The following is a 25371-nucleotide window of genomic DNA, read 5'->3' as shown; positions in this document are numbered from 1 at the left end:
AGCAGACTTCCACATCTGTGATGCCTCTCCCTCCCCATTCATTCTGGCAACAAGTAGGTGAAAAATCTTCCCCATGTAGAAACTCATGGTATCTACACTGAAAAAAATGAAATTGAGGTGGTAAACTAACTTTCCTACTATCTTGGGTTCCCTGGAAGGAAGCTTTCTTGCCTTAACCCACAGGAACTATAGTGACTGCCTGAAGAAGGAAATATCCCTGAGGAAAGACAGAGACAAAGGAGGTAGGTGGAATCACTATCCCCAGCCCTGGAAACTGCCTGTAAGTTGGTCAAAGGAGATGTCAAATTAGAGTGGCTATACAACAGCACCACACTATTGGAAGTATGTTCCACAGGTCCCCTGGGCACAAACTCCTAGCCTGTCTTCCCACACCTCCAGGATCATGTCTTTGGGACCCTTCCCATTTGGGACACGCAGCACTCCCATCATTTACCAGAGCAAGGCAAACCTGGGCTTAAGATGGCATCTGGAGCCAAAAAGGAGGCAGCAACTTAGTGGTAAGGATTTGCTAAGCAAATATATATACACACATATATACACACACACATATATACATATATATACACATATACATATATTTTTAAAAGCCAGGAAGAGAAAAAGGAAATAACTAATCCTTCAGTGCAAAGACATAGGTATATACCTACTAGAAACAGGACCAAATAGCGAACCATGATCTCCTCAGAAAGATAAAGCAAAAATCCAGTGACTGAGCCTAACAAGATGATGATTTGTGAGCTCTCCAACCAAGAATTCAAAACAGCAATTTTAAAGAAACTCAGTGATCTCCAAGATAACACAGAAGAGCAATTCAAAAATTTATCAGAGAAATTCAACAAAGAGATTGAAGTGATTAAAAAAATTAAACAGAAATCTTGGAATTGGAGAAACACGTTTACTGAATTGAAGAACTCATTAAAGGCTCTCAACAGCAAAATGGACCAAGTAGAGGAAAGAATCAGTGAGCTCAAAGACCAAGCATTTGAAAACACACAGTCAGAGGAGAAAAAAAGAAAAAGATAAAAAAAAAAAAAGAACCCGCAAAAACCTATGAGATACAGAAAATTACCTTAAAGGATCAAATCTAAGAATTATTGGTGTCCAAGGGGGAGCTAAGGAAGAGCAAGAGATAGAAAGGTTATTCAAAGAAATAACTGAAAACTTTCCAAAACATGAGAAACATACAAGTATCCAGGTACAGGAAGGTCTGAGAACACCAAATAGATTCAACCCAAATAAGACTACCCCAAGGTATATAGTAATCAAACTCTTAAAGGTCAGGGACAAAGAGAAAATTCCAAAAGCAGCAAGATAAGGCAAATAAGACACAAGAGAGCTCCAACTCATCTGGCAACCAACTTCTCATGGAAGCAAAATAGGCCAGGAGGAAGTGGAATGACATTTTCAAAGTACTTAAGGAAAAAAAATGCCATCCAGAATATTACATCCAAAAAAATTATCCTTCAAATATGAAGGAGAGAGAAAGTCTTTCTCAAACAAAAGCTGAGAGAATTCAGCACCACAAGAACCATTTTCCATGAAGTACTAAAGAGAGTTCTTTAATCTGAAAGAAAAAAACTACTAATGTACAAAAGGAAAACTTTTCAAGCTATAAAACCCGCTGGTAAAATTAAATACATAGACAAACCCAGAATACTCTATTGCTTTAATTGTGGTGTATAACCAATTCAAAACTTTAGTATGAAACCCAAAATACAAATCTATCAGAAACAATGATAGGTACAGCAAACTGTTAAGAGATAAGTAATATAAAAATATGTAAATTGAGACAATTAAAAGTCCAAATGTCAGGGGAATGGAGTTAAAATGTAAATATTTTGTGTGTTCCTTTTTTGCCTTTGTTTCTAGTCTTTAATATGTTATAAGTCATCATCTCTTTTAAAGTAACTTGTTATATCTACAAAATGTTTTTGATAACCCTCATGGTAACTACACTGCAAAAATCTATAATAGATACACTAAAAATAAAAACAACTAATCAAAACATGCTATCAGAGAAAATCACTTAACCACAAAGGAAGATAGTAAGAAAGGAGAAAATGAAGAGAGAGGTCTCATAACAACCAGAAAACAGGCAACAAATTCGCATTAGTAAGTTCTTAATTATCAATAATAAAACAGAATGTAAAATGGTCTCAATTCTCCAAGTAAAAGGCATACAGTGGCTGAATGGATAAAGAAACAAGACTCAACTATATGCTGCCTTCAAGAAACCCACTTCACCTATAAAGACAGACTGAAAGTGAGGGGTGGAAAAAATATTCCATGCAACTGGAAACCAAAATAGAGCAGGAGTAGCTATACTTATATCACATAAAATAGACTACAAATTTAAGATTATAAAAAGAGACAAAGGACACTATATAAAGATAAAGGAGTCTATTAAACAGGATGTAACAACTATAAATATCTATGCACCCAACACTGGAACTCCCAAATATTTAATGCAAACATTAATAGATATAAAGAGAGATATCTACTGAAATACAATAATAGAAGGAGACTTTAACAACCTGTTCTCAACAGTGGACAGCTCATCCAGACAGAAAATCAACAAAAAAATAGGGGAGTTAATCTACCTACTAGATCTAATAGGCCTAGCTGACATTTACAGAACATTTTACCCAACTGCAGCAGAATACACATGCTTTAGCATATGAACATTCTCCAGAACAGACCATATCTTATGCCACAAAACTCATCCTAACAAAATTTTAAAATCCATAAATCATATCAAGTATCTTTTCTCACCACAATAGAATAAAACTAGAAATCAATAACAAGAGGCAACTCAGATAATACACAAACACATGCAAATTAAACAACATCCTTCTGAACAACCAATGGGTCAATGAAGAAATTAACAAGAAAATTTAAAAATTTCTTGAAACAAATGAAAATGGAAATATAACATACCATAATTTATGGGATAAAGCAAAAGCAGTACTAAGAGGGAAGTTTATAGCAATAAATGTCTACACCAATAAAGGAGAAAGACTTCAAATAACCTAATGATGTACCTCAAAGAACTAAAAAAGCAGAACAAACTAAACCCATTAGGAGAAGGAAAGACATAATAAATATCAGAGCAGAAATAAATGAAATTGAGATTTAAAAAATTACAGAAGATCAACAAAACAAAAAGTTGGTTTCTTGAAAAGGTAAACAAAATTGACAAGCCTTCAGCTAGACTAACAAAAAGAGGGGAGAACCAAATAAATAAAATCAGAAATCAAAAAGAAGACACAGCAACTGAGATCTCAGAAATATAAAGTATCATTAGAGACTATTATAAACAATAATACATCAACAAATTGGAAAATTTAGAAGAAATGAATTCCTTCATACATGCAATCTACCAAGATTAAACACAATGAAGAAATAGAAAATTTCAACAAACTAATAATGAGTAGCAAAATCAAAGCCATAATAAAAAGTCTCCCATCAAAGAAAGACTCAGAGGAAGAAAAGCCCAAGGTAAGACCCACTGGCTTGGAATTCCAGCCAGCTACCATTAGTGGCATTGTACCTCCCTAAGAATGAGCTCCCAGGGGGAGGGGCAGGCCATGTCTTTGCTGTTTGGGTGCCATAGCCACTCTAGCCTTCAGGCTTTGGAGAGTCTGAATTGACCCGTGGTGGAAGGGATCCCCCAGCACAGCACAGCACAGTTGCTCTACCAAAATGTGGCCAACTGCTGCTTTAAGTGGATGCCTGATCCCATTCCTCCTTACTGGGCAGAACCTCCCAACTGAGACCTCCAACCACCTCTGTCCAAGCTCTTCAGCCAACAGAGATCTGAACTGCCCCTGGGATGGCTCTCCCAGAGGGAGGGGCAGGCTGCCATCTTTGCTGTTCCGGTGACTTAGCTGTTCCAGCCTTCGGGCTTTGGAGAGTCGAAGCCAACCCACAGTGGAAGAGGTCCTCCAGCATAGCATAGCTGCCCTACCAAAATGTGGCCAGGCTGCTGCTTTAAGCGGGTATCTGATTCTGTTCCTCCTCACTGGGCAGGACCTCCCAACCAGGGCCTCCAGCCACCCCTGCCCATGTTCTCCAACCTACAGAGATGTGAATTTACTCAGGGACAGAGCTCCCAGGGGGAGGAGCAGGCTGCCATCTTTGCTGTTAGGGTGACTTAGCTGTTCCAGCCTTTGGGTTTTGGAGTGTCTGAGATGACCAGAGGCAGAAGTGGACCCCCAGTGCAGCACAGCTGCTCTACCAAAACGTGACCAGACTGCTTTTTTCCTGATCACATTCCTTCTCACAGGGCAGGACTTCCCAACTGGGGTCTCCAGTCATTTCCTACAAATGCCTTTGGGTGGGCAACAAGTCCATGACTCCTTGGGACAAAGCTCCCAGAGAGAGGGGCAGGCTGCCATTTTTGCTGTTTCATAGCCTTCACTTGGGACACCTCCAGTTCTGGAAAATCTGAGGTGACAAGGGACTGGAGCGGGCCCCAAGCATACCACAGCAGCCCTACAGAAAAGTGGCCAGACTGTTATGTGGGTGCCTGTTCCCATAGCTCCTTACTGGACAGGTTCTCCAGGCCTCGGCCTCAAGCCACCGCCCCCCACACCCCCACCCCCACCACCCCCACCACCCCCACCACTCCCACCACCCCCGCCAAAGCTACTGAGCCACTACCAACTGAGAAACTCCCCAGACAGAACCTCCGGGGGCAACAAAAAATAATTCTTTTGGAAAATTTTATGAAAACAATTTTTTTTCACTTAAAGTCCTCAGTGGATTTCCTACAATAGATAACAAAATCATTTTCCAGCCAATTCCTCATTGCTTTTCTCAAATACAAATGCTATGTAACAGAAAACATGAATAATTCTACAACACAGCCTATTTCTTGGCTACCAGAGGGAGGTGTACCATAAATGCCCATTTACAATGTCTTCTGCACAGGTGTGCAAAGAGTTAATGGTATCAGATTAATCCCATAATAATAGAAATAAAGTTGGCATAGAATTCATATAAACATTAAAAAGTATATATTTTGTGCTACCATGATAACCTCTGACAATTCATTTCTGATGAAGTCTACTGAATCAAAGTAATGTCTTGGTACCTTGTTTGATAGTTGGCCATAACAGTATCACATAATTACACAGAACAAAAAGGCAGTGATAATGTTCAAAAATAAGTACCTTGGTTCTGAGATGTTACCTGTATACCAAGAACAATGAAGGTGCTTATCAGTGGTTATTCAAAAGTCCTCAACTCACTGCTTCTCTGAGAAATATAGGATGTGTTAAATTCATGTCATTTCCTCAGGCACCTCCAAGTTCCTCTCCAGTTCTTCCTTATATATTTCCTATATAGAATCATATTTAAGTCACCTAATATATGGAAAATGGATTGAGCAATGCTTGGCACATAGTAGTCACTAAGTATTTATTGTTATCATTATTACTTCATGTCTTACAAACTTTGTATGTCACATTCCCTGCAGATATTCTAAAGTGTGATTTGCTTTAGCAAGTTCAACACAGTGCTTTCAGGGGAGAGGAAGTCTAATGTGTAGAGCATTTCTATATTACATTGTTCTTATTTAGGACAAAACAGGCAAATCACCTAAGAAGTTATCAAAGTGATCAAAAATGCACTTAGAAGATTTGTTGGGGGTACCTTTAGATAAATATTCCCAAGCTATTACCTGAAATAAGTGTTGAGAACAAATTAAAAGTAGTATTTGATAACTGTACTGGAAAAAAGCACTGATAAAACAGTCCTATCCTCACATTGCATTTCCTTCACACTGTGGCAATCCATTGCAACATTATTAAAGTATTTCAATGTATATTTTATTTTTATAATAATGAATCTAATATTCTGTAATATCCTTTGATTTGTTATATATCATTCATACATCATTCATTCCATTCACTTAAAGCATCATCTTCACCAGGCATTTCTGTTGGTAATTGGTCAAGAGACGTTGAATCTTTGTATCTCCCAGAACTCTGCTCTGATTGTACCTCAGGTGTAGAGGCTTTTGGCCCCCAGAAAGCCTTGACTGCTGCCCTGGAAGAAAAAAGCAAAAACCAAAACCACCATATGAAACGAAAACTAAAACTGAATAGATTTCTATATTTTCTATGTATAGAAATATATATATGTGTGTATTACCTGCATGTATATATTATATATTATATATGGTACAAATATATACAACCTGTACATATACAAATATATATAACCTGTATATATATATTTGTACCTGTGTATATATTACAGGTACATTACATTACAGGTATACTACAGGTATATTATAAAGGAAAGAAAAAGAATATAAATGTATTTATGACTACTGAACTGTATACTTTAAAATGGTAAAAATGATAAATTTTATATTCAAATTTTATCTCAATAAAGAATAAAATTTTTAAAAATTACAATGATAAAAATTACTATTCAAAAATGTTTAGCACCTACACTAAGGTTACACAACTATACCTACTCAGGAAAAAAAATCGGAAGGCTGATTTTTAAAAACACTTTTATACGGGTGGGGGGTCTGGGACGTACTAAAAAAAATAATTCCTTTGGAAAATTTTATGAAAACAATTGTTTTCGCTTAAAGTCCTCAGTGTACTTCCTACAATACATAACAAAATCATTTTCCAGCCGGTTCATTGTGATGATGCATCCAGCTGATGCATCATAATCTAAAAATGAATAATGAATAAAAAGGCACTTTTTAAAGAAGAGGTAATATATAATATATAAGTATATATAGTATATATCTGTGTACATATAGTATATATAATATATGTAAATATAGTATATATACTGTATACAGGTCATATGTATGTACTATATGTATATATATTATATACATATATATGTACTATATATACATGGATGTAAATATAATATATATTACCTCTTCTCTAATAAGTGTTTTTTATGCATTATTTTTAGTCTGTGATACATATATATTACATATATGTATCTATATATGTATACACATACATAATACACATATATGTATGTATACATATATGGTACATATATGTGTATACATGGTACAAATATACGTGTGTAATATATATGATGATATTTATAATAGTTACATGAGTATTACACCCTGGTAAGCCTGAGGGCTCATATACATACATACTATATATATGTGATCTATACACAATCATCTGTAATATATATACATCACAAACTAAAAATAATAAAAAGGCACATCTTAGATATGAGGTTGTATATGTTATACATACATAGATCTACATATATATTATATGACCCATATATTATATACACATGTATATTATATATTATATATAAATAATATATACTATATACATATTTGGTACACATATATGACCTATATATGATATATTTATATTGCATATAGAATATATGTACATAGATATATGTATATTGTATATACAATATATGTACATCCATATAAAACATATATATTACCTCTTCTCTAAGAAATGCCTTTTGTGTTCATTATTCATTTTTAGTTTGTGACGCATCAGCTACAAATCAATAGTACATGAGCCCTCAGATTTACCAGGGTGTACTACTCATGTAGGTATTATAAATATTGTCATACAAATGAATTAGTAGGTTACAATAACCAAGTTTTAGAGTTGAGAGAACCAAAACTGGACAACACAAATATTCATTAAATAAAACTTTTTAAAGCAATTACCATGTAAAATTGTAAAAATCGCATTTAAAAGCTCTTTCGTAGTTCGAGAAGCAAGTCATGAGATTGTTTTAAAAAGCATCTACATAAAGAGATGGGGTAGCCTGAACTAGGGCAGTCACAGGAGTAATGAAAGGAGATGGACAGTTTCAAGGCAACATGTAGGAGACAACATGGACAGGGCTTTGCAATTCACTGGATGAGGAGAGGGAAGAAGAGGAGGATGTCAATCAAGGGTGATGATGCATTCCGCCATTCACCTACCAATTTACGATTATGAAGATCAATAAGAAGATTATAAATACACAGATAATGACTCCTACAGTCAGCACAAAAATTAGGGCTGCATCAGTGACCGGTAGGCCTGATCTTCTCATTTGCAATTCTAGAGAAAACACACAAACCTAATGAGTATGACTACTGAGGAAAAGGAAATGAGTATCTAATTTAAAAGTTGATATTTGAAAAACAACTCTAGAAACATAAAGAAATACTTAGTGCAGAGAAAATTATTAATCATCTTGCTCTGCATGTTTGAAATCTCCTTTTCAAACATGCAAAAAGGTTAAAAGAATTTGACAATGAACAGCCTGTATTACCACCATCTAAATACTACCATTAATATTTTAAAATTCATCTATCCATTCCTCTATCAACTCATTAATCCATCTTATTTTTTATGCATTTCAATATAATTTACAAATGTCAGTATACTTCCCCCAAAATTTTTCAGCAAGCACATCGTTAACTGGATTTTAATATTAGTTTTTTCTTTGAAATAAAATTTTCACACAAAGAATTGCACAAAGATCTTAGATGTACATTTGCTTAGTTTTCACAAAGGCAAACTCGTATAAGTAACTAAATGCTAGTCAAGATACAGAATATTACTATACCCCAGAAAGCTCCCTTGAGCCTCTTCCTAATTAATTCCTTCTTCATCCTTCAGAGGCAACAAGTATCCTGATTTTCTTTTTCACCATAGATTAGCTCTGACTATTCTAGAACTACATATAAATGGAAACACACACTAGGTAATCTCTTGTGTAAAGATTTGTTTACTCAGAATAATGTTTTAGAAATTCACCCATACTGTTATATGCAACTATCTTTTTTTTATTACTAGGTATACTCCACAATTTGTTTACTCGTCCTCCTACTGATGGATACCTAGGCTGTTCCAGTTGTGAGATATTATAAATAAAGCTGCCATGAACATTCTTATACAAGTCATTTTGTGAATATATATCTTAATTTTTGGCTAAATATCTAATAATAGAAATTGCTGGGTCGTAGGGTAGACAGATGTGTGTTTAGCTTTCTAAGAAACCATGAGAACTTTCTCAAACTGATTGTACTGACTGTACATGTTTTATAAATGTTTTCTACCAGATTTTGGCTTGCCTATTCATTATCCTAATGATTTCTGTTAATGAGCTGAAGTTTTTAATTTTGATGCGGTCTGATTTATTCCATGTTTCTTTTTATGGTGATTGTTTTCTGAATTATGTCTAAGAAACCTTTGCTTACTCCTGAATCATGCAAATATTCTCCTATATTTCTTCCCTAAAACTTTATGGGTTTAGCTTTTACACTTAAGACTATGATACCTCTCCAATTTTTATATTTGCTATAAGAAAGGAATTGAAGCTCATCGTTTTCCATACACATATCCACACACCCCGACCCCTCTCTCTTTAGGAAATGGGGTCTTGCTATATTGCCCAGGTTGGCCTTGAACTCCTGGGCTCAAGTGATCCTCCCACCTCAGCCTCCCAAGTAGCTAGTATAGGCACACACCACTGTACCCACCTCATGCACCACTCTTACATCAAGCATTCTCTCCCATATCTCTCTGCTCTTTCAGCAAATAAGGTTATTAAAGAGACAAAACCAGTCTACTGCATGTATTATAGTATTACTACATTATAAACTGGTAAAAAGCCAATTAACATAGAATATTACTTCCTTTGTGAATTATATGTCTTTATTGTAGCTCTTTTATGTCCCCAAATTCTGGAATCATAAAAGATTCATGGAAGAAAGAACCACAGAGATCATCTGATCCAACCATTGCATTATACAGATGAGTAAACCAAGGTTCAGGGAGGTTTAATTTATACAAGGTATATTTTGACTATTTAAATATTTTGATTTTGATAAGTACCACTCTGTCAGAAGTAGTCTTCTATATGAGCAATCTCAACTGCTTATTTTTCTGGATTTGCTTCCCTATCTGTTAGACATCATGGAGTATAACTTTCCATTTTGCCTAGTAATTCCACAGCCAAAAACTCAAGTTAGGGATCTTGCTAAATAGTTCCAAGTATGCTAGAGAAAGTACATCTATATTTATGTTCCAACATTGTTGGATTTTTAAAAATCTTTTTATTTCAGAATAACTTTAGATTTACACAAGTGGTGGCACTTTGGAAACTTAAATAAAAGACACCTTTTATAACTGAAACCTGACAAGGAGAAATGCAAAATTCATTTATCCATTACTCTGCAATGTTAGCTGAGAGACGGTGGAGAGAGAGGGGCATGAAGATTTTATTTATTACACCAGTAGTCTTGCAAGGGTCACCGAGACTATTTTTACAGGTAATGAAAAAATAGGCTCAATTTCCTATTGAAATGTTTAATGAAAAATAGGCTAAATTTGATGCTCTCACCTTTTAGATAAACTAAGCTTATGTACATAATAGTTTCCTAGGACCACCATAACAAAGTACCACAAACTGAGTGACTTAAAAACAACAGAAATGTATTGTCTCACAGTTTTGGAGGCTAGAAGTCTGAAAACAATGTGTTGGCAGAGCCATGCTCCCACTGAGGGTTCTTGGGGGAGGATCCTTCCTTGCCTCTTACAGCTTCTCAGCTTCTGGTAGACATTCCTTGGATTCTGGTAGCATAACTCCAATTTTTGTCTCCATTTTCACATGGCTGTCTTCTCCCTGTGTCTCTCTGTGTCTTCACCTGGTATTCCCCACCCCACGCTCCGTCTGTGTTTGTGTGTCTGTGTGCACACAAACATGCCCAAATAGTCCTCTTCTTATGAGGGAACCAGTTATATTGGATTAAAGGCCCACTCCGCTCTAGTATAACCTCATCTTAACTAATTATATCTGCAAAAAATCCTATTTCCAAATATAGTCACACTCTGAGTACTTCAAAGTATCTTTTTTAACAATGCCTAATTATGAAAGACAACTATTGTGGGAGTGAAAAATCTGATATTTAAGTGAATGGATGAGAATTTTTCACTAGGGAAACCATATTTACTCTAAAAATATCTCTATTACATATTTGTTTCATGCTAGTACCATATTGTGTAGACATTTCTAGCCAAAACATTTGTTTGATTTCTAATCAGTCAGAGGGGTCTGTTGCAGTGGTGTACCCAATTGTCATGTCTAAAGAAATTAATAGATACTGGAGTGTTCTAAAAACATTTTGTCATTCAATCAGTGCACGTACAGAGATGGCAGAGTTATCCCACCGTTCCTGGACTGATGTAAGAGAGAGAAGTTAACTTTGTCTCAATAAAGGCCTGACATTTTAGGGTCTGTGTTCCAGTCTTTAACATATACATTACCAAATGCATGCTCCCTTCTATGTATGAGAGGAGCTAACCACACTGAATTGTCCTAACAGGGACAAGGTAGTAGGGACAAAGACTGACAATGGCTCCACACACCTTTAACATCATGAACGAGGGCCAGTTGAGATATTTTTTAGTTTAATGATGTTTTTATTCTCTTGCCTTTTTTAGGGCTTTATTGAAAATTATCCTTTTAATGACACCTGTTATCCCAGTAGAGGGATAAGATTATTAGCTTTCACCATGAAGATGTTTCTAAACTCATTAAACAGCGTATCAAAGAAGGTTTAAATAGTAGTTTATTTTTTAAAATCACTCTAAAACACTTTAACCTGTTTTCATTTCAATAAAATGGTTATGTTGTGCGGTATCTTTAAACTACAGCAGAAGCTCTTTACTTTGTGTTCAGAAATAGCTTCAAGAAGTCCAAAAACTCATTTAAAATTACATGTAACTTTTGGCATATTTGTGTGTAGACATTTTTCTGGAAAAAGGATCCTGAGTCTTGATAGGATTCTCAAAAGAACTTGTGACCAAGTCCCCACATCGCTAACAACAAAGTTGATAACAACAGTAAAAACAGTTAAGAGCAGTTGAACAAAAGGAAATAATTACCTGGATATGTAAGACATCACAGATTAAATTGAATATATGCAAATGGATCTAACTCACAAGGAAAATATGGTTTCTAATATGTAAAATGACATTCAGGACAATATTTGCATTTTGTGATATATTTTTTTGAGAACTGTATTAGTGCTTCATCAAAAAACATTTGCTTCAAATATATAATTTTTAAAGAGACATACTTTGACATTGTATTTCTTAATTTTATTTATTTTACTGAATGAAAATTTTCATAAGCATCCATGAGAATTCCATTTATCCATTTTCACTTTTCTAATGAAAGTAAAAGCAAGAATATAATTCAAGTTAGAGGACTGTTCTCTGAAGATACTTAAGAAATACACCAGGTGGCGGGCGCCTGTAGTCCCAGCTACTCGGGAGGCTGAGGCAGGAGAATGGCGTGAACCCGGGAGGCGGAGCTTGCAGTGACTCGAGATCGCGCCAGGCCACCGCACTCCAGCCTGGGCGACTGAGCAAGACTCCGTCTCAAAAAAAAAAAAAAAGGAAATACACCAGTTTTCCAAAGTGAGGCAACTGTGACTACTTTGTGAAAAAGAAATTAATTAGTATCTTGTAGAAAAGTCTAAATGATGTAAACCAGTGGTTCTCAAAGTGTGGTCTCTGGGACCAGCAGCAACAGGGAAACTTGTTAGAAATGGAAATTCTTGTTCGAGTCCCATCCCAGATCTACTGAATCAGAAACTCTGGGGGTAGGGCTAGAGATTGGTGTTTTAACAAGCCTCCAAGTGATTTTAATGCTCTTTAAAGTTTGGCATATAAGCAAACCAAGACATTGCTGGACACTTACCAGTGCTCGTATAGATTGTGAATTTAATAGTTGCTACTATTTCATTATTATCCAATGTGTCACACTGGAAAGCCAAGGGGTAATTTTCCCTGCGTACTTCTAGGATTGCTGAATCATTTACAAGTACAATGGATTGCTATTTAAAAAGAAAAAAATAACAAAGTATCAATATTCTTCATGTACACTTACCAGGAAACAATTTATTTCCCTTAAGGAAAGGAGGGTTACTGTCTCCCTTAGCCTAGTTAAGTAATTAATGCTCTACATGGATTTTCAGTCACACAATCCAGACTTCAAATCCCAACCCTACCACTTCATGCCTGTGTGACTGTGGACAAGTTACTCACTGCACCTCAGTTACTCATTTGTAAAAATTGATATAATGATAGTGATTACCTCACAGAATTGTTACATGGATTAAAAAAGGCTCTAGCACTCAGTGTCATGTCTGGCACTTAATAAACCTTTAATTAATGTTAGCCACTGTTATTATTACACAACTCCTATATAAGCCAATGAAAACCTTGCTTCCAAAATGGAATACTTTGTATAAAATGGACGTTTTAAAGTTCTGATTATAGCTGGCCCTTGGACGTATGTAAAGTTTAGTCCTACCGAATAATGAAAATTTTAAAATTCCAAAATAATAAAGTTGTATAATTCTTAACTTCATTTTGGCAAACTGCTTTTAAAAAGAAAGTTTTCTGAAAACCATCAGAACTGAGAAACAAATTTTCTCACTCACTAGAAAGCACCAGGTTATATCCATTCATTACTCACTTGGTCTGGCCTTAGAAGTTTCCATATATATTTGAAACGATTTATAGGAGATGTGTGAATACATGCCAGTCTAACACTTTCAAGACTTTCTGAAATTGGTTTACCCCCTGAAAAAAAATTAAACACATAAATACGATTGGGCATTATTAATTGCTTTATACATGACACTACCTTTTTTTTTTTTTTTTTTTCCTAAGACAGGATCTGGTTCTGTCGCCCAGGCTGGAGTGCAGTGGCATGATCTTGGCTCACTGCAACCTCTGCCTCCTGGGCCCAAGCCATCTTCCCACCTCAGCCTCTCAAGTGGCTGGGAATACATGCACATGCCACTATGCCTGGCTAATTTAAAACAAAAAAATCTGTAGAGATGGGGTTTCATCATGTTGCCCAACCTGGTCTCAAACTCCTGAGCTCAAGTGATCCTCCTGCCTCAGCCTCCCAAAGTGCTAAGATTACAGGTGTCACAATACTACTTTAAAAAGCCACCTCCAGTTTTAAAAATCAACTATATGCTGGAAGTTATCAAACTTATAATTGGGAGTTTGAGTGTAGAGGAACAGAAGACTGATAGGTGCAAAGATAGTCACCAAAAGAAGCAAGTGAGGAGACACCATGGCTCTCTGCTCCTTATGCAGAATAAGTTGTAATTGACCTAGTCATCTGTTAGACTAAACTATGAGATCTATTAGTGGCTTCCACTGTACTTGTTAGGGACTCCCATCAGAGATACTGAAATTTCATAACAGCATAATGTGATATATGGAACAGCTGTCAACGTTCCCAATTTAAAGTTTACAAATCTACTGACAAAATGCCATGATCAAAGCATCAAAAGCATTTCGCCACAGGATAGCCTCAACTATAGAGCCTATATACAGTAAGCCTCCAGTGTATTATAGAGAATATATGTTAACTTTTATATGTCTCTGAAAAAAGGTGAAGCAAAATCAGAAAGTTGCTCAGAACTATAACTGTTTAAAGAAGTGGAATTTAAAATGTTATGATTTCCTTTCAGTATGTCAACTGGTTGCCTCCTTCTACTCAGTGGCAACCTGAGGTGAAAAATATTTCCCCAGAGTAAACTCTTGCCCACAGTCTCCCTCCAATACATAATTCAACTCACAGCCACAATCTGTTGGTCCACGGCACTCTTCTACCCGTACGACACACTTGGATTCACCAGTAGGGCATCCATTTGTTAATATAACTTCTCTAACACCAATACCTTTGGTTTAAGATAAAAACGGGCAAATGTTAAGAAAAAAACTGATTCCATAGTGTCTTCACTTTCCCACCTAGGTCTTTTCTTGAGACTTTTCTTCTAATTTCAGAAATTAAGCTCCTAAATTCAGAATGATAACACTTAAAATTTTTCTGGCTCTGCATTTTGAATTATTTCCTAAAACAGCATTTTCTGGAGTGAATTATGTGAAACACTAGTTCCTCTGGGTACCATAAGAAAAAGGATTCCATAATCATGCACATTTGAAAATAGTACATTAAATGAAATTAAAGGGATCGCTTTACTACAGAATTTTGAGGGAACTTTTAATATGCTAGTAAATTAACATGCTATTGTGTACATCTGCATGGATCTAAGATGTAAAATTTTTACATTTTTACATTTTAACATCTGTAAAATCAGAATACATTTACAATTGATAACATGTCATAAATTAATTGGCAGTATTTTTCCTTTTTAGAGTACATAAAATGTACTTCTTACAGTCCATAAAGTCGTGGATTTGATGGAATACAGTGGTATACAATATTTCCCAAATTTATTTGACCCAGGAACTTTCTGGGGAAGCATGGGGGAAGCTCTGGAGGAAAATAAAAAATCACATTTTAGCATAAACGATGCCTTTAAATATTTAGATTCATAAAATGTCTGTATTAAATATAGAGAGGACAACCTATCACTGACCAAATCTCCATTTCCAACAGGATGCTCTCTTTAGAACGTCACACTTTTTGTAACAAGAAATTAACTTTCCTAACTGATCTCAGAATTCCAGAGTTTGCCTCATATCACCACAATTGAGAGAAATAACAAAATGCAGGATTAGCTACATGTTGAAAAATGTGCCATGTTAAGACAGGTTAAGAAAGAGTCCATTTTTATTTCCTTAACTACTAGATTTCCTCTTCCAGCCCCTCTAAGATGTTATCTTACTGGAGATGTTACTAAAATGCAAATTTTGAGTTAGCTGTTCTTGAATGGGTTTGAGATTCTGCATTTCTAACAAGCTCCCAGGTGATACTGCTGCAGTCTGTGGACCTCATTTTGAATAGTAAGGGAGAAGGCTACATATGAAATAAGAAAATGGAAGGATGGAAGGAAGAAGGTCTTTGGTTAAGAGAAATGATGGCTAAGAATGGCTGAAGTAAGGCTCCACTTGAGTTTATGAAAGACTTTTTTTTTTTTTTGAGATGCAGTCTTGCTCTGTTGCAGAGGCTAGAGTGCAGTGGCATGATCTCAGGTCACCGCAACCTCTGCCTCCCGGGTTCAAGCAATTCTCCTGCCTCAGCCTCCTGAATAGCTGGGATTACAGGGGCATGCCACCATGCCCAGCTAATTTTTGTATTTTTAGTAGAGACAGGGTTTCACCATGTTGGTCAAACAGGTCTCGAACTCCTGACCTGGTGATCTGCCAGCCTCAGCCTCCCAAAGTGCTGGGATTACAGGCGTGAGCCACCATGGCCAGCCCGAAAGAGTCTTTAGAAGCACAGCCTTAATTCCGAAGTGCATAAATATTTTTAAAGCAGGTTTTTTGTTGTTGTTGTTGTTGTTTGTTTTGTTTTGTTTTTGAGATGCAGTCTCGCTTTGTCACCAGGTTGGAGTGCCGTGGTGCGATCTCAATTCACTGCAACCTCCGCCTCCCAGCTTCAAGCACTTTTCCCACCTCAGCCTCCCAAGTAGCTGGGACTACAGGTACACGCCACCGTGCCCAGCTAATTTTTCTGTATTTTTAGTAGAGATGGGGTTTCACCATCTTGGCCAGGATGACCTCGATTTCTGGACCTCATCATCTACCTGCCTCGGCCTTCCAAAGTGCTGGGATTATAGGAGTGAGTCACCATGCCCGGCATAAAGCAGGTATTTTATGTATTTATTTATTTAGCTAAATACAGTTCACTGAGATGCATGTAGGTGTGGGATTTTCTGCAATACCAAGTAACACCTAAAAATCTGCCTGGATATAAAAGAAAACTTTTTGACTGCTAAAATATTGTTTCAGAAGTTAAACAGAATTTTCATCAAGGCATTTTTCTCTTCTAGTTCTAAATTGAAAGGCTTTTAACATTTTAGGCATGAAATATTGCTTTTTCTAGTTTATTTTTTCCTGATAACTTATTACCACTTGCCACATTGTATGTTTTACATATTATGTAAACTACACATTGCTTGAGGGTAGAGAGTTTTGTCTGCTCTGTCTGCTCATATCCCTAGCACCTATAACGATGCCTAGCACATAGCAGGCAAATAATTTTTAAAAAATAATCATTTGAGTGAATACAATTTCTAAACTTGTCTTTAAATAATAGAAAACAATGGCAATTACTTGAACTGTCATAAAAATAATTCTCTACCTGTGAAAATTTCTGAAGTTAGCAGCTAAACAAAGATGTAAACCACAAATAAGTAATTGCAGGCTTACTACATGGATTTCTCTCATTTTATGACTGACTTACTAAGAAATTAAGGTTAAAAAAAAAAAACAGCTAAAACAATTTTAAGAGATAGAGAGAATAGTGGTTGCCAGGAGCTGGGAGGAGGGGAAAACGAGAAGTTAGTGTTTAATGGGCATTTCAGATTGACATAATAAAAAAGTTCTCGAGATGGGCGGTTGTGACAGTTGCACAAGAATGTGAATATGCTTAAGTCCACGGACTTGTACATTTAAAAATGGCTAAAATGGTAACTTTTATGTTAGGTATATTGTACCACATTGTTAAAAAGCTTCTCCAAATGAAAACAATTCAGGTGTAATTTTTGACACCCCTACTCCTGCGAAATTCATTCTGATCTAGATCTGCATGGATTTTGTCTTCTTATCCTCTGATAATTGTCCCCTTTTCCCTCTCATCACTGTTTTCTTTCCAAGGCAGATTCTATTTAGAAGAAACTTAATTTCATTGTGAATTATCTATGGTCTTCTTAGCACCCTGGTCTACAGTATTGTTTCTCAAAGGATAGTCCTCTAACTAGCGGCATCAACTTCATTGTAAACTTGTTAGAGAAATTTTATGTCCAATTTCTATCCATGGAATGATCAGACTACGTCATATTCTTTGAATATTATCCTCCCCACAAAGCCAATACATCTTTTCTCCAAAACATGACAAGCAAATTGGAGAAATGTAGAATTTAGAATGGATTATTACAAATAAGCAAATTCTTGATAAATTTGCCAACACAATATGCGGGAAGACATCTGTGAGATGCATTGGAAAATCTTTCATCTTCTGAACATCTGTGAGATAGAGAAAATTTTACTTTGGTGAAGGCAGTTTATGTGCCAAAAAAAAAAAAAAAAAAATTAGGGAGCTGGCTTAAAATAAGATTTAGAGATTACAAACTGAAAATATCTTACAGTTTAAAGCAGTCACCCTGAGTTTTGTGTATACATTATAGTAATTAGAAATAAAAATCCATGAGAGATGCATGAAAGTACACAAGCTACAAATAAAAAGTTGCACACTATCTGCTTTTACCTTTCCTCCCCCGCAAATTACAACATGGTTTATTCATCTGCTCCAAGCTACTTACCACATGTAACGGTGCACATTCCGAATTCTACTTCTTTGACTACATTCGCATTTGAAACTAAACATAAAGGGTAAAGATACATTATTTAATTATGTGAAAACTTTTCTAAGTGAAACACCTCTTACTTGGAGATGAAAGACATGCGTATCATATAGGCAGCAGACATTTTTTAAGTTTTCCATTTAAATCAGAAAACAATGCCATTCTGAGTACTGTTATTGTCTAATTCAAAAGAGTCTCAAACCTCTAAAGAAGTCCGTTAAATTAGGAAATAACCTAATAGAAAGGTTTATATTTAAACTTTGTATATACCTTAAAAATGTTTTTCATCAGTTGATATATAGTAAGTTAAAATTTGATAGAGGGTCTCAGAAAAACACACAAAGGCCTGTCAGTTGTAAAAACCAATTTTTTCCATTCTCTATTTTCCAAAATTGAGTGTATAATTTCTATTCAAAGAGAAGTCATTAACCAGTGTTTATTAAAATGATAAAAGTTTTATAGATTAGTTCTACTCATTTCCCAGGTTAAGATGGTAAATTTAAATATTTCTAAGAATTTATTTCAACACTTTACTAGGTTAGTATAGGAGTGTATTACTATTTAAAAAATTAAATGTTGTTGGTTCTAAATCATGTTTCTCTTTTTCTCATCATTCTGAAGTTTGACATAAAATTCTACTAGCTATAGTATACAAGCCATTCTTCAGCTCAAATTAGGACTAAAATCTCAATAGAAAAAATATCAAATGAGATGTTAGAAGATGACTTTTAAAAGGCATTGTACCCTAGGACAACAAATCACATGGAAAACACATCGAACTGGAGTCCAAAGAGCTGCTTCTATCACTAATTAGCTGTTTGCGTTTGAGCAAATTAATTAAATCCTGTCAGGCTTAGTTAACCCTTCTGCAAAATTTGGAAAGGAAAATCCATCTCATTTGATTGTTGTAAGAATTAAATAAGGATAATGTGTGTGAAAGCATTCTATAAATTGTTTAGTACTACAAACATACTTAAGATATAATTACCCAATTTAAACCCATTTTGTACTTACTAATTTAATATAATGCTGGGGTTTTTTTCCTATTTTGATAACTGTAAAATCTCAATAGCTTCATAAACACTACTATTCTGTACTTACGAGCACCAAATATAGTTTTTTGCTTTTGTTTTTCTGAGAGAATCTTACTCTGTTGCCCAGGCTGGAGTGCAGTGGCATGATCTTGGCTCACTGCAACCTCCACCTCCTAGGCACAAGTGATTCTTATGCTTCAGCCTCCTGAGTAGCTGGGACTACAGGCACATGCCACCACACCGAGCTAATTTTTGTATTTTTAGTAGAGACAGAGTTTCACCATGTTGGCCAGGCTGGTCTCAAACTCCTGACCTCAAGTGATCCACCAGCCTCAGCCTCCCAAAGTGCTGGGATTACAGGCATGAGCCACCGTGCCCAGCCCCAATATAGTATCTTGAATACTCAGTAAGCACCCAGTGTACATAAGTAAATCAATATTGACTTTGTTAAGTCATTTCTTTAACAAAAATAAATGATTTAGACTATCATGATGATCATTTTGAATTGTGGAATGCTTAGATACCTTCTACTGGCACATTATGTGATACAAATTAAAAGCCAAATCCTGAACATAGAAAACACGGCTAAGAGAATGAGTGCTGCACTCTTTGTAAATATAAGCCTTTTTCAAAAACCATTAGTCAATTACTATGTATTCTACTTTGGGAAAGCTGTTTAATTTCTTCCAACTTGTTTCCTTAAAGAAAAACAAATGAGACTAAATAAGAAAGTCTCTAAAGTCCCTTTCAGCTTTAATATTCTATGATGTATTGAGTGTCCATTAGGTTACTCAGTAACCTTTTTAAAAAATGGGAATCCTACAATGGTGGGTCAGTGGAATTGTATGTAATTGGACTTCAGTGTAGCATTTGTCAAAATTTCTTGTTATAAACCTATGAGTGGTAAGAAAATAAACGGTCTGAATGTCAGTAGTTTTATGTGAAACTGTTTAAACTCTAAGACTACAGTGGTTAATTAACCAGTTGGTATCAACATGGTAGGAGTGATGTGTCACAGGGCTCTGTCCTGTTCAACATTTTTATTAATGACCTGGAAAAAGATGCTGTTATCATGCTGACTAAATCCATAATTCTCCAAAGCTAGAAAGGATAGCAAATATATTTGATGATATATCCGTATCTAAAAAATGACAGGGTGAAATAATGGGCAAATCTAACAAAATGAAACCTTGTAGGAATAAAAAGTCCTTCACATACAGCTGAAAAGTCAGCTGTCCAAAACTATTTTATGGGTTGTCTTAATTTGATAGGACAGTTAAAAACGAATGGAGAGTTCAATAGTGAATTCAATAGGAGTTAAAGATGTGCAGAAGCTTCCCTAAAAATCTACTGGGTCTTAGGCTACACTAACAAAAGCCTGGCATTCACAGTGATGAGGATAATGATCTTGCTCTTTTAGTTGTGGCCAGATTCTGAAATGTTCTCTTCAGTTCAGGACAGCACACGGTAACTTTTGGTATCTATCATCAGGGTGCAATTTTAGTTTTTCAGTTTCTGACAGTTGATTTATCAGGTTGATATTTCATGACTTCTATTCTTCCTTAGAAGTATTCCAAAGACAAAAAGAACATATGTGTATAGGATAAAACTCATTGTATAGACTACAACTTTCTATTTTGCAATTATTATGTAGGTCTATTGGATCCTGTTTATAAATCTAAAGGTATACCTGCATAAAAGATATATTTAAAAGGTATATTAAAGGGTATACAAGGTAAAACAAAAGTATAAGGATATAAATCTCATGTCTTTTTTCTTTTTTTTTTTTTTTTGAGACGGAGTCTCACTCTGTTGCCCAGGCTGGAATGCAGTGGCGTGATCTCAGCTCACTGCAAGCTCCACCTCCTGGGTTCACGCCGTTCTCCTGCCTCAGTCTCCCGAGTGGCTGGAACTACAGGCACCCACCACTACGCCTGGCTAATTTTTTGTATTTTTGGTAGAGATGCGGTTTCACTGTGTTAGCCAGGATGGTCTCCATCTCCTGACCTTGTGATCCGCCCACCTCGGCCTCCCAAAGTGCTGGGATTACAGGTGTGAGCTACCGTGCCTGGCCATAAATCTAGTATCTTAATGACTTTTCTTTATCTTGAAACATTGTGATATTTCATCACCCATAATGATTGTGTTACTCTTTATTTTCAACTACATTTTTAAATGACTAAAATTTAAAAATGAAAGAATGATTGGAATTGCCTAGAAAAATAATGTAATTGTGAAATAATTACACTAACACAGGCTATTTTGCAACATCCTGTGTTTTCATATTGTTTTACCCAAGATATTGCATCATCTTTCAAGAAGATATAAAAGAAGTCTAGAGGTATCCTCCTTGTAGTCTATTTCTGGCTTTTATTGAACATAGTTGAGATTTCACAATTTTTCATCTTTTGCCCATAATGGCAAAGAGAAGAAAACTGACAGAGAAAAACATTTCACAATTATTGAATGAATCAGAAGATGAAAAGAGACAGATAACAGCATTTTAGATGCTAATGATGATGATGAAATTGATTGTATAAGCAAAATCTCAATGAGAGATGATGACATCTTGGATGGATATACTAGATGAATTTTTTCTAACTTAAGAATTGATGAGTAAATAGTATCTTTCTGGGGATGAAAAGAATATATGGTATTATCATGTAGTTAGCCTTTCAACAGGAAAGATTTGATCTGGAAATATACTGTGACAATAACTTGTACCATACTGTTTTGCTAAAAGGATGTGGACAGTATTCACTCCTTTTTTAAAACATTTATGCACCAACATTTATTTGTCAAGGTTTGTAAATGAACATATTGTGATGAAAGATATGTATATAAAGGTGACTGAAAGAAAAGATTATGTAGAAATGAGTAAAATTCATTGGACCAATCATTCTAATTGGTGTTTATAAATCTAAAGATGAAAATATTTTCCAATTATGAAGAAAAGATGGCTTTCTCTTCAACAAAATATATGCCTTTGTAGTTTTCAAAAGTGTTGGTTTTTTGACAAGTGCAAAAAGAACCAAGATTAATGACAAGCTCAAATTTATTAAAGATGCACTCAAAATCTGTAATCAATATTAACACAATGAATGCATTCTAGGTTCATGCTTAACAACTGAGCACTTAGTTGCATTCAAAGTACTTTGCCCAGTTAGGGTACATACACCTTCAAAACTAGGATATATGGAATAAAAATTTGAATTTTTCCATGTTTAAATTCTTCTTGAAATTTCTAACAAAGTTGTTTTCACTATCCCTTTATCCATATTTGTAAATTATTTTTAAATGACTAAAAAAAATTAAAGGTCCACTGGACTGTAAATGGGGATAACTGTTTCTACTGATCCACTGAGGGTTAAGGGTACAATGCAAATTTCAATAACAGTTCTGGAAATTTTCAGACCTCTAACACCTCAGATTGTTTAAAGTTTTGGATTCTCGCTCTCCCCAAGAAAAAGCACTTATGCATGAAACTGTGTGTGTTAAAATCCCAGAAAGTACATGGATTCCTTAAAGTCCACAGATGAGGAAACTGAGACTCTGAGAGAGTAACTAACCTACATTTTAATTTGAATGTAAGACATTATAACTTTATTGTCTGAGTTTAGCCTAAATAATGTTTAGCATTTTATAGCCAGAAGTATCTCTTGGCCAGTTTAATATTAAAATTGTTAATTCAATTACTTTAAAGAAGAGAATGAAGCAATAGCTACTATGCTTTAGAACATGTTCTCTTCTTTCCTAGTCTTTCTTTTTCACATTTCTGAAGTCAAGGATCTTTTTAAGCTCTCTGTAGTGTAATGTTACAAGGCCGTGCAAACCTCGATCCCACTGTTAACCTCAGACAATCCATTTCTTTTTGTTGGTGCTGAGGGTCACTATCGGGAAATAAAAGAAAGGCTGGTAGACACAGCAGTCACTCGATATGTATAGACTGAAGACACGTGAGAATGCAAACGATATTAAAAGAATCGCAGCTGGGTCATTTAGAAGGGAAAGGGATAATCCTTCTTGAGAAGATAGCAAACCTGCTGCTGACCTTCCACCTGCTAGAATGTGAGTTACTAATCAATACAACAGCCTGTAAAGTTTTATTGCTTAATGAGCCAGCAGAAAAAAGCAAATGTATGAACCAAGCAGGGGCTCATTGTTCCTTGGTTAACATGCAGCATCTAACAAAGCCACTAGCTGGATCCCTTGACAGGTGTTTTCTACTGCTCCATTCCTTTGTCCGAGGCTGCACATACCAATGAAACACCACAATGCAGACGTGCTCAAGGCTAGGAGCTGCAGGAAGCTGCCATGGGGCTTCTGGGCAGTTTTGTCGGCATACTGGTCTATCTAGATGTGTCGTCGTAAAGGGGGATTCTGAATTCCACTGCAACCTCAAGTGCAAATGTGGAAATCAAGCAACTTGGAACTTGAAAAAAAAGAATCTACTATGAGAAGGGAAAATGAATGCAAGAAGAGTCAAAATGATTCCTCTTGGTGGAAGGCTACCTCCAACCCTTAAAAAAAAATCTTTTTCCTTGTCCAAAGCAATATTTAGAAGTTTTCTATAGTAATTTCTATATACGTGCTTATCTGTGTATCTTGCTGTGGCCTGGGAGAATGAGCACATTCTTCTTTAAGGCCACAAGATGCAAGAAAGGGACAAACTCGGGGCTGAGGTATGCGAGAGAGCTCTCTAGACGTTAACACGGATAATTCTCATGGTTCGCCTTTGCTCCATCAACAGGGGCCACCGCATGCCCCCAAGGGAGTTCCCACCCTCACCATCCTCGGTTTCAGTCGGGGCGTAGTTCTCCGCGGTCTCGCTGTCGTTGTTTTCGGTCTCCTCCTCGCCCTCGCCTTCGTGGGCCAGGCCGGCATCCTGCACGGCGGCGGTGACGTTGGTCCCGCTCGCAGACGGGAGGACCGCCAGGAGCAGCCAGCCGACCGTCAGCAGCAGCCCGGCGGAGCAGCCCGTGCCCCTGGGGCTCATGGTTGAGGACAGGTGCGTTGAAGAGAGGTGCGACGCCCCGCCCGCAGCCGCCCGGCTCTGAATCTCCTGTGACGAACCGTGACGCCTCAATGGTTGCCTGGGCGCTGCTCCAGGGCTGAGCGCCTGGAACACGCGCGGAGCTGGGCTGCGTGGCGCGCAAGCCAGGACGCGACGAGGAGCCACGTGCGACAAGTCCCTAGAAGAGGACGCCTCCCTTACCCGCAACCGGAAGTTCCCTGCCCAGGCCGCCTCCCTGAGCCTTCCGGGTGCGGTAGGCGTTGCTGTCAGTTGCTCCTTCCGCCGCAGTTGATGGAGCGACCCTTCACCTCCTGGCTCACCCTGCCTGCTTTCTTCTAAGACATTTCATTTTCGTACATAATGTTTACCCTTTCCCAAACTAGACTTCTTAGCCCTCACATACTCTTCGTGTGATTTGGTTTCAAAATTTCTTATCCAGAATGTCCAATTTGGGATGTATTGAGAAGGACTCGATTTCTTCTTTGGGATCAGAATAATAGACTTTGAGTAAGAAGAAATTTAGAAATCATCTGATACTCCAAGCCCCTCATTTTTAAGTGAAGAGATTAAGAATCAGAGAGATGAAATGACTCGCCCAAAAACATCCAGCAAATTATTTACAAAGCTGGAGCTCCCAGTCACATCTCCCGAACACTTACTCGATGATCAGTGATTCTTACGATTCAAGGTTAACAACGAAGAAGCTTTCAGTGGGGGCGATTGGGAGTTCAAGCGCTGAAAAGTTAGGGTTCACTTTTGATTCTGTTATTACAAATTTTGCCTCATCTAGTAGTCACATTGTGGTTGGTTGTGGTTGTTTTTGAAAAGACACATAGGGCGCCATACTTTGAGGCTGTTTGTTTAAATTCCTATGACAAGTGAGATGAAAGTGAACTTGCGTACACTCTGGCTTTTGGAATATTTGAACATCTAGTCTCAGCAGACTAACAGATAAGCAGGTAACAGAAGAG

The 25371-nt window shown here is 36.5% G+C and overlaps 1 protein-coding gene across 1 annotated transcript; it reads right to left on the bottom strand.

The window, feature by feature from the left end:
• Positions 1–5830: 5830 nt before the first annotated feature.
• Positions 5831–24441, bottom strand: SPACA1 (sperm acrosome associated 1). The gene is made up of 7 exons (XM_003897887.2): positions 24175–24441; positions 18311–18367; positions 14660–14761; positions 13537–13643; positions 12757–12892; positions 7982–8102; positions 5831–6072 (listed from the first exon to the last, which is right to left on the bottom strand). Exons 1-7 carry the CDS (start codon positions 24380–24382, stop codon positions 5919–5921), a joined length of 885 nt encoding a protein of 294 aa, XP_003897936.1. The 5' UTR covers positions 24383–24441; the 3' UTR covers positions 5831–5918.
• Positions 24442–25371: the final 930 nt, after the last annotated feature.

This window comes from Papio anubis, chromosome 6 (assembly GCF_008728515.1).
Source record: "Papio anubis isolate 15944 chromosome 6, Panubis1.0, whole genome shotgun sequence".
Taxonomy (NCBI): domain Eukaryota; kingdom Metazoa; phylum Chordata; class Mammalia; order Primates; family Cercopithecidae; genus Papio; species Papio anubis.
The sequence above is the reverse complement of the archived record's forward strand: the minus strand, read 5'-3'. Positions and strand labels throughout refer to the sequence as shown.

Coding starts and splice junctions, on each gene's coding strand:
- SPACA1 (XM_003897887.2), bottom strand. CDS start 24,382: ATGAGCCCCAGGGGCACGGGCTGCTCCGCCGGGCTGCTGCTGACGGTC. Junction 12,893..13,536: donor AACTTCTAAGGCCAGACCAA/GTGAGTAATGAA, acceptor CTTTTTAAATAG/CAATCCATTGTACTTGTAAA. Junction 6,073..7,981: donor ATCTTCATAATCGTAAATTG/GTAGGTGAATGG, acceptor TTTTTCTTCCAG/GGCAGCAGTCAAGGCTTTCT.